Source organism: Rattus norvegicus, chromosome 15 (genome assembly GCF_036323735.1).
Source record: "Rattus norvegicus strain BN/NHsdMcwi chromosome 15, GRCr8, whole genome shotgun sequence".
In the NCBI taxonomy this organism is placed as follows: Eukaryota; Metazoa; Chordata; class Mammalia; order Rodentia; family Muridae; genus Rattus; species Rattus norvegicus.
In genome coordinates this window covers 88,323,844-88,340,878 of record NC_086033.1, presented here as the reverse complement: position 1 = coordinate 88,340,878, position 17,035 = coordinate 88,323,844, and the positions used below count along the sequence as shown (strand labels likewise).

The following is a 17,035-nucleotide window of genomic DNA, read 5'->3' as shown; positions in this document are numbered from 1 at the left end:
GTTTCCTCTATTACTTATTTTTCTCCCATGAACAAGTTAAATGTAATGGGGGCAGCTGCCACTTTTGAGAGGATGAATGGATGAATGGGTGTGGTAGATCAAAAGCAGACATCTCTTAGGGACCAGCTGTGGGATGTAGAGAGAAAATAGAGTAGCGAAAGGAGAAACTTTCTGAGGTTTCCCTTGTAAATACGGAGTAGTGTGAGGTATAATATTAAGGGTGGCTGGGATGTTAAAGTGTCACAGGAGAGCTAGAAAATGGAAGAAAACGAGAGACTCTGGGACATAGATCAGAGCCCCTGTCTTTATTTTTAAATAGGTGGGCGGAGGAATCTGGAAGTAGAAGCCCAGCTAAGACAGCAGGTTACATAGCAAGTAAGGCAAACATATCCTGGGGTCATTTCATAGAAAGTAAGGCAAACATATCCTGGGGTCACTTCATAGAAAGTAAGGCAAACATATCCTGGGGTCACTTCAGTAGAATGCATGTGAAATACCAAGTAGTAGATGATTACAATTCTCCAACACTACATTTCCATCTTGAATATTTCTTTTAAAATGCATTTCAATTATGTTAATATGTTGCTATTTAAGCAGTACTTTCACAATTTGCTAATTTGCAGTGGTAGTTTGATTGTCTTAAGGTAACTTATTTGTATGCTTTTGTTTGTAGCGAGAATGATGGCAGATTGGAGGAGTGGCATAGATTTTACCTTTAAAGTTGTAGCCTACATGATCACATAATATTTCGGCACGAGAAATTCATTGAGCCTTAGAGTTAAATGTGAAATAAAAAAACACATCTGAAAAAGACTAGAATTCCCCTGGACTACTGTATTTGAATATATATTTAGATCTTTTGCCTATAAGATATGTTTATTTTGATAGAAAAGCTAGGTATTTGTATAGGGATTTAAAGAGGTCTCTGAGATAAACACAGAACATTAATGTATACTTTCTTCTGTTTGGACACAGAGAAGCCTCCTAATAAAAGCAGCATGAGGATCGTAGTGGACTCAGAATCGAGGAAGAGAACTATTGGGTCTGGGGAGCCTGGAGTCCCTACAAAGAAGACGTGGTTTGATAAGTAAGTTGACAGGGACTATTGAGGGATTTTGTTGTACGTTGATTGTTGCTATATTATTAGATTAGAGACTATGTAATCTCTTTAAAAAAAGTCATGCTGCTCTGTAGACTGTTCTCAGTTATTATCTTGGTTGTTTTCTAGAAGTTTATGAGTTTGCTTTGGCACTACACAGCTGTTTTCTTAGAAAAGTGGTGTGATGGAGGACACAATTTTTCCCCTTTCCACTTCCACCTCTAAAAGAAACAACCTTTTCTACATGTTAGATGTGCTAGGAGCTACTGACTAGGAGCTGCACACAGCATAGTTCTGAGCCCTGCCTCATTAGGAGTGAAGCATGTAGAAAGTAGATCTGGAGGGAGACTTTGTAGGTCCTTCCTGTTAGGAACTGCAAAGGGCTTCTCCTGGGAGGGGGGCTGAAGAGACACTGGAAGGAAGAAGTTTGGAGAAAGGAAGAAATTCAGAATATTAGAGGGTATGACATTTACACATTTTCCTGTATGAAGGGAAGGAAGTTAGGGCTATTCTGAGTAGTGTAGAAAGAGTAGTTTCGATATTTGGTATTGTGATTAAATTTGTGATTTAAAGGAAAAGGGTAAATTCATTGGATTACAGTTTTTTTGTTTTTTGTTTTTGTTTTTTTTTTTTTAATGTACCAACAGTATTGTATGTATTTCCAATAATTTTATCTCTCTGACTGGGTGGTGGTGGCCCACACCTTTAATCCCAGCACTGGAGAGGCAGAGGCAGGTTGATCACTGAGTTCAAGACCAACCTGATCTTCATAGTGAGTTCTAGGACAGCTAGAGCTACACAGAGAAATCTGACTCAAAAAAAACCAAAAAACCAGAAACAAACAAAAAAGATTCCCCAAACGGATAACAGGTTCAGGTGTCATGTTTATATTAATAAGTAAAATTAATGAAAGTCTTAACCTTTCAATAGGCAGATTTCCAGAACAAGATGTAAAACGTTATTCCTTTGTAGTAGTTAGGATCAGTTTTATAAATATATTGATCAACTTGGTTTTTGCTTACAGACCAAATTTTAATAGGACAAACAGCCCGGGTTTCCAGAAGAAGGTTCAATTTGGAAATGAAAATACTAAACTTGAACTTAGGAAAGTTCCTCCAGAGTTAAATAATATCAGCAAACTCAATGAACATTTTAGTCGATTTGGAACATTGGTTAACTTACAGGTAAGAGCTTTGGAATAATATTGTCAGTAATTATTTTAAGAACTTGAGAAAACGTTCATAGAAAAATAGAAAATTTGTTTAAATTTTAAGATTTGGAAGTTAGACTTTGCATTAGCATCATATCTGTTACTATAATGGGATACCTGAAGAGGGCTAACTCAGCAAGGAAAGAGATGCTGCTACTGAGTGAGGCTGTTTGTTTGGCTGATTAAAGACTGCTGGAGGATCAGAGATGGTCAGTGGTCAGAGACCCTGAACAGCTTTCTCTCACGAGAGCTCAGGGATCCATGAGAACTTGTGTCTTATTTAGGGTTATTGTCGTGATGAAATACTATGACCAAAGCTATTTAATGAGAAAATGATTTTATCATTAAAGGAAGTCAGGACAGGAACTCAAGCAGGACAGGAGTCTGGAAGCAGGAGCTGATGCATTAAAGAGGGGTGCTGCCCATGGGGCTTGCTCTTCATTGCTTGCTCAACCTGATTTTTTATAGAACTCGGGACCACCAACCCAGAAATGGGACCACCCGCAATGGGCTGAGCCCTTTCCCATCAACCAGTACTGAAGAAAATCTATAGGCTTACGGACAGCCAGATCTTAGGGAGTTTTCTTAACTGAGGTTCTTTTCTCTGAGATGACTTTGGTTTGTGTCAAGTTGACGTAAAACCACCTAGTACAACTTTAAGGGCAGTTCTTCTAAATGATCTCATAACCTACCACTAGACCTCATTTCTTCAAAGTCACATTACTTACCAACACTGCTGGCATAGATAACTTGCTTTGACCTGTGTTTCTTTGTTCTGTAAAACTAACAAATGTGAAGAAACTGCTTCTACACTAAAACCTAAATAAGTGTTTTCAAGCCATGGTTACTCAGATCTGGCCCCAAAATAAACTTTTATTTCATTAAACAAGCAATCAAACAGGCACAAATCAAAGAACTTTCTCAGGCTCTTTGGAAATACTGTGAGAATGACAAGATTGGCATGTTGTACAAATAAAAGTGTCAGGAGCTTGAGGATAGGATCTTTGAAGGACTAAAATCTTGAGATCCTAAGAAACTGACTTGTAAAGCTGTGTACTCCTCTGACAGGAAACTGTGCTCAATGTGTTAAATCTTAGGTTGCCTATAATGGTGATCCTGAAGGCGCCCTCATCCAATTTGCAACGTATGATGAAGCAAAGAAAGCAATCTCAAGCACAGAAGCAGTATTAAATAATCGCTTTATTAAGGTTTATTGGCACAGAGAAGGAGCCACTCACCAGTTACAAACTACTTCACCAAAGGTAACAGAGAGAGAAATTTATGGGAACTCTAATGTTTCTTGGTGTCCTTCACCAATATTAAAACAGGCTTTTGAGTCACGTGACATGTGCCTTTACTCCTGTTAATCACAAAGGCTGGAGAAAGCTACTTCTCTTAACAGTTCTGTCATTAGCCTGTGAGGTTAATCTTCGTGTAGGGAATTATGAGATGGTGTGTGTGAAGTGTCTAGAACAACAGTTACTGAGAAGTAATCACTCACTATGGTGGCTACTGTTGCATAAGTTTACCACTACATAATATTTTGAGACACTCTTTTTTTCCTTCCCTTCCTTCTACTTTTCTCCTTAGAGAAAATGCTAGCTGTTTTTGAGCGGTATTATAGAGTAGTCTGGTTTTTTATTGTTAAACAATGATGAATTTAATTTCTTGTACTTTATAATTCATTTTTTTTTTTTTTGGTTCTTTTTTTCGGAGCTGGGACCGAACCCAGGGCCTTGCACTTCCTAGGCAAGCGCTCTACCACTGAGCTCAATCCCCAACCCCTTTAATTCATTTCTTGCAAAGAAAATTTAATACATTGAAAAACTGAAACGTTTGAGCTTGAGTATAAAATCATCCTGGTTATGCTTCATGTTCCTTTACTAGATAATTAGTTTGTTTTAATTTTTCTTTTTGTTTTGAGGTAATACAGCCTTTAGTCCAGCAGCCCATTTTACCTGTTGTGAAGCAGTCAGTCAAAGAGCGGCTGGGTCCTGTACCTTCAGGTACTGTTGAACCGGCAGAAGCCCAGAGTGCTACTTCAGAACTTCCCCAGGTAAACAGCAGTTTTTATCAGCAGCTCTGTCAAATAGGCGCTCCATCAATTAATTTTTCTCAGTAACTAGAATTATAGCTAATATTCTATGTTCTACACAGAAATATGGTATTTATATTTTTGATTCTACCTATAAGTTAGCTTTATCATAACACTGTCTTTTTAATCTTAAATTCATTTTCCTAGTTAATGCTCGTGAGAAAGACCTCTTTTTACTTTGTGGAGATGTATTTAAACAAATTTGCCTGAGAGTGAAGTTCAGTACACTAAATTTTATTTTTTCTGTTATCTTTTTACTTAGAGTTCTATCTCCTGATAATTATGCAGTAGAGTGAACAGAGAACTTTTGAGAAGGGAAGACTTAAGCCATCAGGTTACACGTGCTTGATTGATGATATATATTGCTTTAAGTACTCACTTGCCCTGCTTAGTACTTTGCATCACTTCCTGTGGACTGGGGTTCTCTTCTCCATATGTTGTTTCTTTCCACTTCCATACTTGATTGGCAGCTTCTCGTTTCTATACTCTCAGTCTTAGAAATTTAGCTTTCCTTTTTCTCTAGACATTTCAAGGTATGCTGTGCAAAATTGGGTTTAAAAAAGTAGGGTGTAGTAACCTACTTAGATAATGGATGCCATGTTAGCTTTTCAGGTCATTAATTCCTACTTCGTAGAATAAGATAATGAGATTCTCTGAAGGTTCAGAATGCAAAAAATGTTGTACTGTTATTTTTAAACTATCATATCTAAATAATCACTAATTAAAATGTATATAGGAATGCATGATACTCATTTTTCAGCTTATGAAGCAGGCTTATATTTTAAATATTCAAGTCTATTTTAAAATTTTCAGTTTCTACTTGTTAATATAAAATTACAGCAAGGAACCTACTTGAGGACAGATTTTACATTGTAATTTTTTATAGTTAATATTAAAGACTTTTTGTTTTTCCACACGTATTTCCTCCTTATCCTCTCTTTTCCATTCCCCTTCCTCCTCTTTCTCCTTGTTTCTCTGTCCCATTTTTTTTTTTTAAAGGCCCAGGTTTCTGTGGCTAGTATTGCTATGCTCAAACTCAATATATATTAGTAGAATCAGGATGTTCAAAATCCCAACAGACTTAATATATGTTTGGGGAAACACTGAATATGTTCGTTTTAATTTTTTTAGAATGTAACTAAGTTATCTGTGAAGGACAGGTTGGGTTTTGTATCAAAGCCATCTGTTTCAGCAACTGAAAAGGTAAGAATAGCATGATGTGTGTGTCTTGGCTTTATAAATGTCTTCCAGGTGGCATCTTCATTTTTTTTTTTTCCTCATAGCTCCAAATTCCTGCTTCTTAATAGTGTGGGTCGCTCCTTACTCCTGCCTGTTTGCTGAGAAAGAAAAGTCTTAGCCTAGTCTCCTTTTTACATCAACAGTTTAATACTTGCTTCTCTTATTTCTGTGTGCTCCATTCTTTTTTATTTTAATTACATTTATTTTCTTTGTAGACATTGCATTTTAGATTGAAAACTCTGGTGGTCTAATAGAAAGGATCGTGAGCTAGGAATGTTCTATGACTGTGATCTCCAGCTCTTTGTTACTAACTGCATGATAACTGGGCAGTGCACGTAACCTTCCTCAGTCTTACTGGTAAACTGTAGATGGTAATGTTTATTTTGCTTTATTTACTTATAAAAGTAGTCTGTACATGGGAAGAATGGTAAACTATTTTATTATCGCAGTTTAAACTTATTGCTGAGAGTTTTTCATATACAGCTTTGCAGCACATTCTTTTTTAAAATAGGAAGGTAAATAAAGATAGTCGAAGCTGTTTGTGGATCTTTCTTCTAAATAGGTGTGTGCTGTTTTCATGCTTAGGTGTTTGGGACTACCCTCATAACATTTTTTTTAAATTTGAATTATATGAAACTAGAATATTAGCAAAACACAAAAGATTTCTAGTCCCCGCTCTTTCTGGACTGAAGATTACAGGGGGTTCCTGTTGACAGTGAACGGAGTGTCTGGTGGACCTGCCGACATTTGATCTTTAGAGTGCTGCTTGACGTACTGTTTACTTTGTTAAACCTCGGCTTTGCTGGAAATTCAGAACTCAGTCTGTATCATACTTTCTTCTTGGGCATCTTAGTGCCAAAAAAGAGTTATTTTTCATATAGAAGGACATTTTAATTTCTAGACCTCAGCACTGGGAGTGACGTTAGTCTTACAGCCTTAAAGGTGTTGTACATGCATTCATAGTCTACCACGTTTTCTCTACTGCTTTCAGTTTCTGGCTTTGGGATGCCTTATCTTAGCCAGTGTCTTGTCATTTTCCTCTGTAAGTTTCATTTTGTTGCCATTCTGTCCCTGCTATTTTAATGTTTGAAAATTTGAATTTATTGGCTACAGTTACTTTGTTTCCTTCACAGTCCATATTCCTCCCACACTCCGGAAGTAGTTGCTGTTCTGTTACTTTTGCTGTGCCAGTGAACTTTTTCTATCTTGAGGAGTACCTTTTTTGTGTATTGTCTTGTGTCTGTCCTCTGTCTCCCAAGGTTTCTGTCTTGTCCTCTCTTTCTTTTTAGCTCAGTCTTTGTCACTTTACCTATGTTAACCTCTCTGTGTCTAGCTCTGGCTTCTTTGTGGTGTTCCTCTTGGAGTGCGTTTACCCTGTCAATCAAATGTGCTGGTGCCTAGCATTCTAGCTTTAGATACTAAGTTTATCATAGGATGTTCATTTGTTAAAGTATTTTTAAATCATACATACATACATACACGCACATATATACATATATATTTTCATTATGAAGAGTTATATATATAAAATGATATTTGTATTTAGAATTTTTTTAAATGGGAGATTATATGATTAAATCGAGCTACATTTCATTTAGAGATCAGGTTTTCATTTAGCCATTGGACATGACATTGAACAAGTTCCCTTGACTATAAGATAGAGATGCTAATAGCCTTTTGATTTTAAATTTTGGTCTGATGTACAGTTTTGGCAACACAAATCCAGAGACTGAGAGACTATGTGAAGCTTTTAAACCCCCTTTTAATGGTTATTTATTTATTTTAGTACATACTCCTCTGAAGACTTTGAGTTTTCTTTTTTTAAATTAGTACAAGAAAAATTGACTTATTTAAAATAACAGCTACACTTTCTAGGAACTAGGGTTTATTGCAAAAATTAATTATAACACTTGGTATGCACTCATTGATAAGTGGATATTAGCCAAAAAGTTCGAATTACTCAAGATGCAATCCACAGATCAAAGGAAGCTCAAGAAGAAGGATGACCAAAATGCAGATGCTCCCACTCCTTAAAAGGGAGAAAAATATTCATAGGAGGAGATATGGAAGCAAAGTTTAGAGCAGCGATTCAAGGAACGGCCATTCAGAGCCTGCCCCACATGTGGGCCATATATGCAGCCACCAAAACTAGATAAGATTGATGAAGCTAGAAAATGCATGCTGAAAAGGGACTGGATATAGATCTCTCCTGAGAGACACATCCAGATCATGTCCAATACAGAGGCAAGTGCTAGCAGCAAACCACTGAACTGAGAACAGGACCCCCTTGGGGGGGAATTAGAGGAAGGATTGAAAGAGCTGAAGGAGCTTGCAACCCCATAAGAACAACAATGCCAACCAACCATAGCTTCCCGGGACTAAACCACTACCCAAAGACTATACATGGACTGACCTGTGGCTCCAGCTGCATATGTAGCAGAGAATAGACTTGTTGGGGCACTAGTGGAAGAGGAAGCCCTTGGTCCTGCCAAGGTTAGACCCCCAGTGCAGGGGAATATGGGGGGCCAGTAAAGGGGATGTATAGGGGGAATACCCATATGGGGGAGGGGGGGGTGGGGGGGTTTATGGACAGGAAACCGAGAAGGGGAATAACATTTGAAATGAAAGTAAAGAAATATATCTAATAAAAAAATCTAAAAAAAAGAAGAAGAAAAAAGAAAAACATTGATTATAGATTAATATTTTTCTTTGATATTTGTTTAAAATGTTTCCCTGTAAGGTTGTTAATCCTTATATGTGGAAGATCACAAAGTTGAACTCATGGAGCAGAGTAAGTGATGGTTACCAGGAACCCAGGGTGAGGAAGTTATGAAGATAATGGCTAAAGGTTGTAAAATAATTTCAGAACAAAAGTGCAGCATGGTAACCTCATTTAATAATCATGATTTTAAGTGTTTTCATAACCCAAATGGGAGGCAGTGCCAAGTACTGGGTCAATTTAACCATTTTACAAGACAGACAGACAGGCACAGGCACAGGCACAGACACACACCAAGTAGCAAAGATAATTTTTACTATTGATTAAGTGATGTTTTTAAAAAATAATTCATATTCTTGAGAAGAGTCTTTAAAACTATAAATAAAGCTTTAAATCTTATTCTTCTCTCCAGAGTTCTCTTTTTGGCTAGTGTTATAAAATGTATACCTATGTGTTCTTAAACAATATTGTAAATAAATGCTCTGATTTACTGAATACATACTTAATTGAAAAAATTGAGTGTATTAATTTTTTTATACATAACTCTTTAGATACTTGTTAAAATGAGTTTTTCTTTTCTGTTTTAAATATCCATTAGAGGTATTAACTTATTATTTCATTATTATTATTAGAATAATATTTAGGTTATTAATGGCTCTATTATAGTACTGTTAAGTATTATTAAATTATTAAATTTCAGTTTGAGCTAATTATTTTAAAAATGAAACTTTAGATAGTTTCTTAGTAATTTTATATAGGATTTTTTTTTAGCAGATAGTCTTTTCGTCTTATTCTTATTAGCGAGTCTTGTTTTTTACACTTAATAATAGTAGGTGTGGCTATGGATGGTAATATTTTACGTAAGAAATAGCGACGTGGGAACCTGAGAGATGGCTCAGCAGTTAAGAGCACTTGTTGACTCTGGTAGAGGATCCAGATTTGTTTCCATGAACCAACCCGTATGGTTCACAACCATCCTAAGTTCAGAAGGTGTAGGGATTCAGTACCCCTTTTTGACCTCTTTGGGCTCTAAGCTTGCACATTGTGCATGTATATAACATACATACAAAATAAATCAAAAAGAAAGAAAAATGTATTATTGGCGCTTAACCTATTACCAACTTAGGGAATTGACTTTTGTCTTTGTCATAGGAGATAATAATAAAATCATAGCACATAATGGGCTTTTAACTTACCTTCCAGGTTTCTATTTGCTACAAAATCCTGGCCAAGGATACTAAAAAGAAAGTAAAAGTGTGGGCTAACGCGTGTTATAAACATAGGCACAAATACTCTAGAGGAAATATTAGCAATCTCCATTGGTACGTAAAATACATGATGCATCATGTTCAGGAAAGATTTAGTCTAGAAATTCATGATGCTTTAATATCAGGAATATGTTTAACTGACCACAGTAGCATTGTAAGGGAAAAGGAAAACCTTGCATGATTACCTTGTAGAAAAATATTTGGTGAAATACTTAGTACTTTGCAAAGTAGTAACTTTCCTACCTTATTGAAGAATTTGTGCACCTCTACTGCCAGAATTAACATTAAACTTAATGTTGAGATATAATAAATATCCCCTACTGTCAATATTAGGAACAAGACAAGGTCTTCATTTAGTCACTTTCATACAGTTTTCCCCCTCTAGGGCCTAACCAATACAGTAAAGTGATAAAATGAAATAAACCATTAAAAAGATTAGAAAAAAGGAAAGAAATCTGTTTATATGTGGATGACATGATTATTACATATGTAGAGAATTCAAAATAAACTTGCGGGGTTGGGGATTTAGCTCAGTGGTAGAGCGCTTGCTTAGGAAGCGCAAGGCCCTGGGTTCGATTCCCAGCTCCGAAAAAAAAAAAAAAAAAGAACCAAAATAAACTTGCAAGCAGTTGAGACAGTAGGTGAGTGCAGTCAGATCATCAGAAATTAAGCTACACGTGTTGTGTTTATTTGTAAAGGCCTCTGTCCATATTTTGTTTACTTATGATTTGTCACTTAATCTTGACTGTTGGATGTGTTGGCTTCCTCTGCTGTTTTCATTTTAAAACAGTGCTAGCGGTCAAATCCAGTGCCTTGACCATGTACTTCAATTTAATATGTAGTTAAGGCTGACTTTTAATGTACTGCTTCCAGCTCCCAAGGGCTGCAATTACAGGCTCTCACCAGCAGGCCTGGGTAAATTTTAAATCTTGAAAAATGTGGGTATTCTTTACCATTCTAGCATTCTTTACCAAGTCTAGAACCAAGTAGATTCAAATAAAAAGCAATACTTGTAATCCTACAGTTATTATTTCCAAGCATATTTTACTTTTACACCTCGGTACCTTTGAAATAGGGCTGCATTTCACCATTGTTGGAAGTGCAGTTGCAATCGTTTTACTGTTCTTTCTCACTTGTTTAATCGTACATAGGAATCCTTGAGATTGAGGCTTTGTGGAATATTTTTGTCATATATCCTGTTTTTTGCAGAAGGAAATTACTGGATAGGGCTGAGACAGCTTGTAGAAACAAGGAAGTGTTCTGTTCTCCACAGATACTGTACTCTCTTCAGCCAGCCCTTGTTAGTCTGATATGAAATGCTAAGATGGTTTGAAAAGGTGTGTGTGTTCCTTACCCACTGAAGTGGGGAAATGCTAGGTTAAACAAATTATTTTTATTATAATGCGTATTTGATGCTGGAAAATTACAGTGTGTTACTCAAAATTCTGAGTTATTTATTCTGTAGGTAGCTTTTAACTTGTTAGGGAATTCTCATGAAGAAACAGTATACTCAAACTTATAAGTAGACTGTCTTGTGCCTCTCATAAGTTAAAACCTCTCTTTTAATATAGTTTAGCGATGTGTGACATAGTAAAGAAACACTGAAGAAATTCTTCAGAATTATTCCAGAATAATCATTGAAAATTTAAACTATAAACTAAATCTGTATTTTGATTTCTAATGAAATCAAGTGTCTCTTAGTTAGTATTTCAAGTTTGATACTAATATTTGGCAGGTTTTATTTTGAAGAAAATTACCTGTGAAATTTTGATACCTTTACTTTTTAAACAAGTTGTGCTCTGTGAAGCAAGAATAATGATAGTTTTTATTTCATTTAGATTCTGAGACAGAGAAGAAGTATTAAGAGTAATATGTTGCCCATGTGGGTTTTTTGTTGTTGTTTGTTTTTGTTTTGCTTTTTCGTCCTCTAATTTCATGGTGAAAGATCGGAATGTGGTCTCCAGATTTCTACTTTTATGCTACTTCACATGTCAGCATGTTAGTATCTAAAAAAATAGGTTATGATTTTTAATTGATAGTCTTCCGTCTTTCTGTGTCCTATTTTAGCTCAGGCACTCTTCAGATGTTAGACACAGTAGTGTCTTCTCTATGGAAAGTCATGTGCAGGGCTACTTGCTTAGGTGTCCTAGAGTCTGTTGATGGTATCATTTCTAAGAACCACTCATCTCATGGAGCTGAGTCTGTCAGCACTGTCTTTACTATTATTTTATTATTGTTGTGCTTGTTATTATGAAACCTAACCTTCGATTTAAAGGGTTTTTCATTTCGACCTATAATCATTTGCTTGCTTTGGTGTAAAAATATTTGTTATCTATCATGTGTGATTGTACTGTTTTAGATATTAGCAGTATAGTGATAAAAGAAGTAAAAAGGGGAGAGCTTTGGGTTTATGTTTTAGATACTGAAGATGAACCCCCCCCCCCCCCCAGTTTTGTAGATGAGCACGTGAGGATACTCTCAAGTTTACTTTAGTCAGAGTCTCATAATTCTGCATAAAGAAGACTTAGGTTCAAGAATCACAAAAAAGAAAAAGCCTAGATCGTTCTTTCTAGGGCCTTGCAGTGTAGATAGGAAGACATCAGGTTCTTTTTCGTTTTGTTTTATTTTTTTATTAAGTAATTAATATCACGTAACAAATTCAGTGGTGTCATATGGTTTTTATGTCAGAGGAATAAAAGTTTTCGTATTGGAAAGAAAAGAAAGATGATTAGTGCTTTAGCTTGTCCTACGTCTGAGCTCAGTCTGAGAGTTTAATAAGATCACATCAAGGAGGAAGAATGGCTTGTAGGGAATGGAGAATGACTGCCTCATTTATTTTGGAACTGCAGATTACAGTGATCATGCTAAAACGTTTGTACATTGACGTTTAGTTTCTTATGCTTTATTCATAAATATAATGATAGTCTTTTTTCCCCTTCGATTTCTGTCTTACATGTTTGGCTTTGCTGTTTTTGTTTGTTTGTTTTTATAGGTATTAACTCACCAGGAGTTTATTTTCGTTTGTTTGTTATATGGCTTATTATTCATACCATTCATTTCAAGACATGAATTGTGATTTAGTTGTTATAACTATATAATACATTTAGCTCAACATTTAATTTTAGGCAGTAATGCTTTAAAGTTGGAGTTTCTTAGAAAACAAGACTTAAGAAATTGATATAATTCACAATGCTTTTTTAAAAAATTGACTTTGTGTTGGTAGGTGTTGTCTACATCTACTGGTCTTACAAAAACGGTGTACAATCCAGCTGCTTTGAAGGCTGCACAAAAAACCTTACTAGTTTCTACCCCTGCAGTTGATAATAATGAAGCACAGAAAAAGAAACAGGTAAGCACGGATAGTATAACATAAAATGTGTGTACAGGAAGCTCTCTCCATTGGGTATGTGCGTGCCTCTGTGTGTGTCTGTTAAGGTGCTTACCACAAGGTCAAACTGGAGGGTTTGATCTTCCTTCTGTCATAGTAATTATTCTTTTACACTCATTTTTCATGAAGGGAAGTTTCCTCTGGTTCATCTTTGAAACTTGTATGCATGGTCTAAGCTTTGCAGACACAAATGTTGAATATTGCTTTTGTTGCCATTCTTCAGTTAAAACTGCTTTTCTCATGTAATGTTTTATCTATCTTTAGTTATACTCAAATAATAGTTTTGATTCTTTTAGGAGGCACTGAAACTTCAGCAGGATGTAAGAAAAAGGAAGCAAGAAATTTTAGAAAAGCACATTGAAACACAGAAGGTAAATTGACAAAATCAAATGTGACAGAATTATTAGTGTGGCTGTTTTTAGTGAATTTAATCTGTTTAATTCACAGTGAGAAGCACATTAACTATAATTAGTAGTGGTAAAAGTGAAAAAGTTACTAAGTATAATCATCAACGTTATGTATTCATTCATTGGCATTGGAGTTGAAACTTGCATCAAGTGATGGGTATGGTTATCATCATGAAATAAGTTCATTTAGCTCTGTGACTGACTGTACAATAGGTTTTGGTCAGTGCATAATGAAGTGAAGTCATTTTCTCTTTGTTGATTTGTACTTCACTGTTTTATACAGTAGAATAGTCAAAAGCCACATCTGGAGTGTGTCTAGTGAAGATGTTAATTGCACAGCAGATTGCAATAACATAGTATCAAGAAAAAAAATCTCAGTAATTTTTGTTATTGAAATGTATATTTTGGTACACTAGGCTAAATTACTAAATTAATTTAATTTTTTTCTTTTTTATCCTTTTAATGTGATTGGGGACACTGAGAGATGGCTCAATGACTTAAGAGTATTTGCTACTTATATTCCAGAGGACCTGTTGGGTTCCTAAACCAGTATCAGGTGGCTCACAACTACGTGTTACCAGCTATAAGGGATCAGACAGCCTTTCCTGACTTCTGTAGGCATCTGCTTGCTCAGAGCACAGGCATACACATAAATTATAAAGTAAATTGTAAAAAATATTACTTAATGTGACTGATATTTCTTAGCTGCTATTTTTGAGAGAGTTCTAATTTATGACATTTAATTAGAAGTCATTTCTTAGTTGTGTTTTGTAATGAGTGTTAGGTAGAACAATGTAAAAGTACAGAAACAATGTTTGTTGGTTTTCAGTGTTGCCTTAACTGTAATTTCAGTATCTGGGGAGGCTGAAGCTGTCAAATTGATTAGTTTGAAGCCAGCTTAGGCTACAGAGTAAGACTGTCTCAAAAACTTACTTTAAGATTAAAAAAATTGGCCTTTTTTCTTATTTTGGATATACTTATTAAACCACAATGCTTTATGTAAAAAGCTGAAGCTTTTGTGACTAGGAAGACACAATTCTGTGTGATCTCCCATTCCACTTTTCTGGTCTAGAACTTATGATCTGAGAAAAATATTAGTAAATTTCTTGACAAAGTAAACTGATTGTGATTGAGCTGCTGTTAGCATGGCCAGGTCTGTTCTTCTGTTTTTATATACTAAAGGTCTGTCGGCATGGTTGAGAACTCTGTTTTAACTATTTCACTGTATTTGTTTTCTTATCAATAGTAGGAGTAAGTCTTGTAAACGTCTTTTTTTTTTTTTTAATTTGCCAGATGCTAATTTCAAAACTAGAAAAAAACAAAACCATGAAATCTGAAGATAAAGCAGAAATAATGAAAACATTAGAGATTTTGACAAAAAATATTACCAAGTTGAAAGATGAGGTTAAATCTACATCTCCTGGACGCTGTCTTCCAAAAAGTATAAAAACAAAGACTCAGGTATTCCGGTTTGTTAGTCACGTGACTACTTACGAAGGCGTGGGTTGGGAGAGATGGCTTAGTGCTTAAGTGCACTTGTCGCTCGTCAGAGGATCTAGGTTCAGCTCCCTCACTTGGCAGCTAACGTTTGTCTAACTCCAGGTAAAGAGGATCTGATGCCTTCTTGTGGCCCACAAGTGCACTGAACACACATAGTGTACAGATATGCATGCAGGCAAACTACCAATACAGAATAGTTACAAATAAATCTTTAAAAGCAGAGCTTTAAAATAAAAATATCAAAATTCTTTTTAAGAATATGGTTTGTTAAGGATCTGATTATTCACAACTGTCCTAGTTCTTACAGGTATAAAGTCAGCTATTAGAAAATGATTATGGATAATTTGGGGAAGGTAGTTTGAGGACAAAGTGACATGGTTACATGACTGTGTGGCCAAGAACTATGTATTGAAATTAATTAGTGATCTAGTGACAGGAAGTAACCTACAATCATTGTCCAGAATGGATTTTATTTGCAAAGAGAAAAACTAGGTACGTCAATCTAGATGATCCAAGCAAATGACCACAATATTTTTAGATGGTTGAGTGATAGAATACAGGTAGTATAATATTTATCTTTCATCTCTGTATATGTATGAAGCCATATTGATTTTTCTAATTTTAATATGAATTACACGATTATTCTTTTTTAAAACTCATTCCACTGCCAATTTCCATAATGACAACTTGGCTACATAACATAAATTTATTCAAGCAGACTCACAGTCCATTCATAATAATTCCACAATTGGTTGAAGTGCTGTTTCCAACATTTACGCTGGATTCAAATTTTAGTTACATTCCTTACAAACTAATTATATTCCATTAAAGATTAAATCAGATTATGATGTCAGTTAACTTTTATTTTGTTTTGTAAGTACTACTAATTGGATAAAGTTAGGTCCATTTCAGTTAGTTTTCAGCTTTGGATTCTTTCTCCTGGCCTCATTCTTACTGGTTTAGTTTAACTTTAATATTTTTAATAGCTCACATTAACATGGTTTAAAAGTACACAGAAGATATACATAGGATTCTCTCCCACCTCAAACCTCAACCCCCAATATACTATCCCTAACCCCACTTCTTGTATGGAGCCACCATCATTCATCTGTGTCTTACCCTCCCACACAGCTCAGATGCGTGTTACCTGCATGAAGACATAGCGTGTGTTGCTCATCAGCCCCGTGGTTTTCTTCACAATTACCACATCATTAATTCATGCAGTCGTGCCTGGGCTGTGGTTTAGACAGTGGACTTTAGGGAATCAATGAGAATAAGTAGAACGAGGAAGCTTACACACTAGAGTAATGTTACTGGCATGGTGACAGAAACCTAAAATCCTGACTTTTTTGAGGCCAACCTGGGAGAATCTTGACTGTATAACTAGCCAGTGCCAAAAAAGGGGGGAAAAATGGGAGGGGATGCAGGGTGAATGTGAGGAAAAAAATGTTAACATAAGCTCAGAGTATTAATTGTTATTTGAAATATTAATAACTTTCAGATGCAGAAAGAATTGCTTGACACAGAATTGGATTTATATAAGAAGATGCAGGCTGGAGAAGAAGTCACTGAACTTAGGAGAAAATATACAGAATTACAGCTTGAAGTATGTTTTATCACAGCTGCACAGTTCACTTGAAAGAAGGAGATGTAGTTATGGTTAAACAGGAAAATGTTTTTTGGTTCTAGTTAACAATTACTGACTACCATATATATATCTATATATCTATATATATATCTGTCTCTGTCTCTCTCTGTCTGTCTCTCTGTCTCTCCTCTCCCTTCTGTGTGTGTTAGTGTGTGTGTATATGTATGTTAGGATAGAGAGGAGAGAGGCTAATTGATTTTACTAAATTATTGGAGAAAATAGTTTTCAAAAAACAGTTTTGTATTTGCTTGTTAATTTGATTATGAATGTTAGAGGACAGTATGGGAATGGGTTCTCTCCTTTTACTGTGTAGTCTCAGGGATTGAGTTTGGAACTTTGGCCCTCTGACTGTGCTGGTCTGAGAAGTAATTTGCTGACACACTGTCTCTGCATAAACACCCTGGTGCCTCCATTTCTACTGAATTTTAGTCCTCTTTCTGTTTTTGTTCTTGTTTTCTTCTT

The 17,035-nt window shown here is 35.6% G+C and overlaps 1 protein-coding gene across 11 annotated transcripts in view; it reads left to right on the top strand.

Moving 5' to 3' along the window:
* Positions 1-17,035, top strand: part of Rbm26 (RNA binding motif protein 26) — a 79,988-nt gene that overhangs the window by 38,487 nt on the left and 24,466 nt on the right. For 5 of the 11 annotated variants that reach the window (XR_010057829.1, XM_006252425.4, XM_063274337.1 and 2 more), the window contains exons 10-18: positions 976-1,087; positions 2,124-2,283; positions 3,407-3,571; positions 4,234-4,365; positions 5,536-5,607; positions 12,854-12,979; positions 13,315-13,389; positions 14,719-14,886; positions 16,427-16,531. Coding sequence is in view for 9 of the 11 variants with exons in the window: in XM_006252425.4 (XP_006252487.1) it covers positions 976-1,087; positions 2,124-2,283; positions 3,407-3,571; positions 4,234-4,365; positions 5,536-5,607; positions 12,854-12,979; positions 13,315-13,389; positions 14,719-14,886; positions 16,427-16,531 (1,115 nt within the window). In the remaining 2 variants the exon portion in view is untranslated. Of the gene's footprint in view, positions 1-975; positions 1,088-2,123; positions 2,284-3,406; positions 3,572-4,233; positions 4,366-4,666; positions 5,608-12,853; positions 12,980-13,314; positions 13,390-14,718; positions 14,887-16,426; positions 16,532-17,035 lie in introns of those variants that run through there. The other 6 variants (XM_063274339.1, XM_063274338.1, NM_001277160.1 and 3 more) reach the window with 4 other exon arrangements.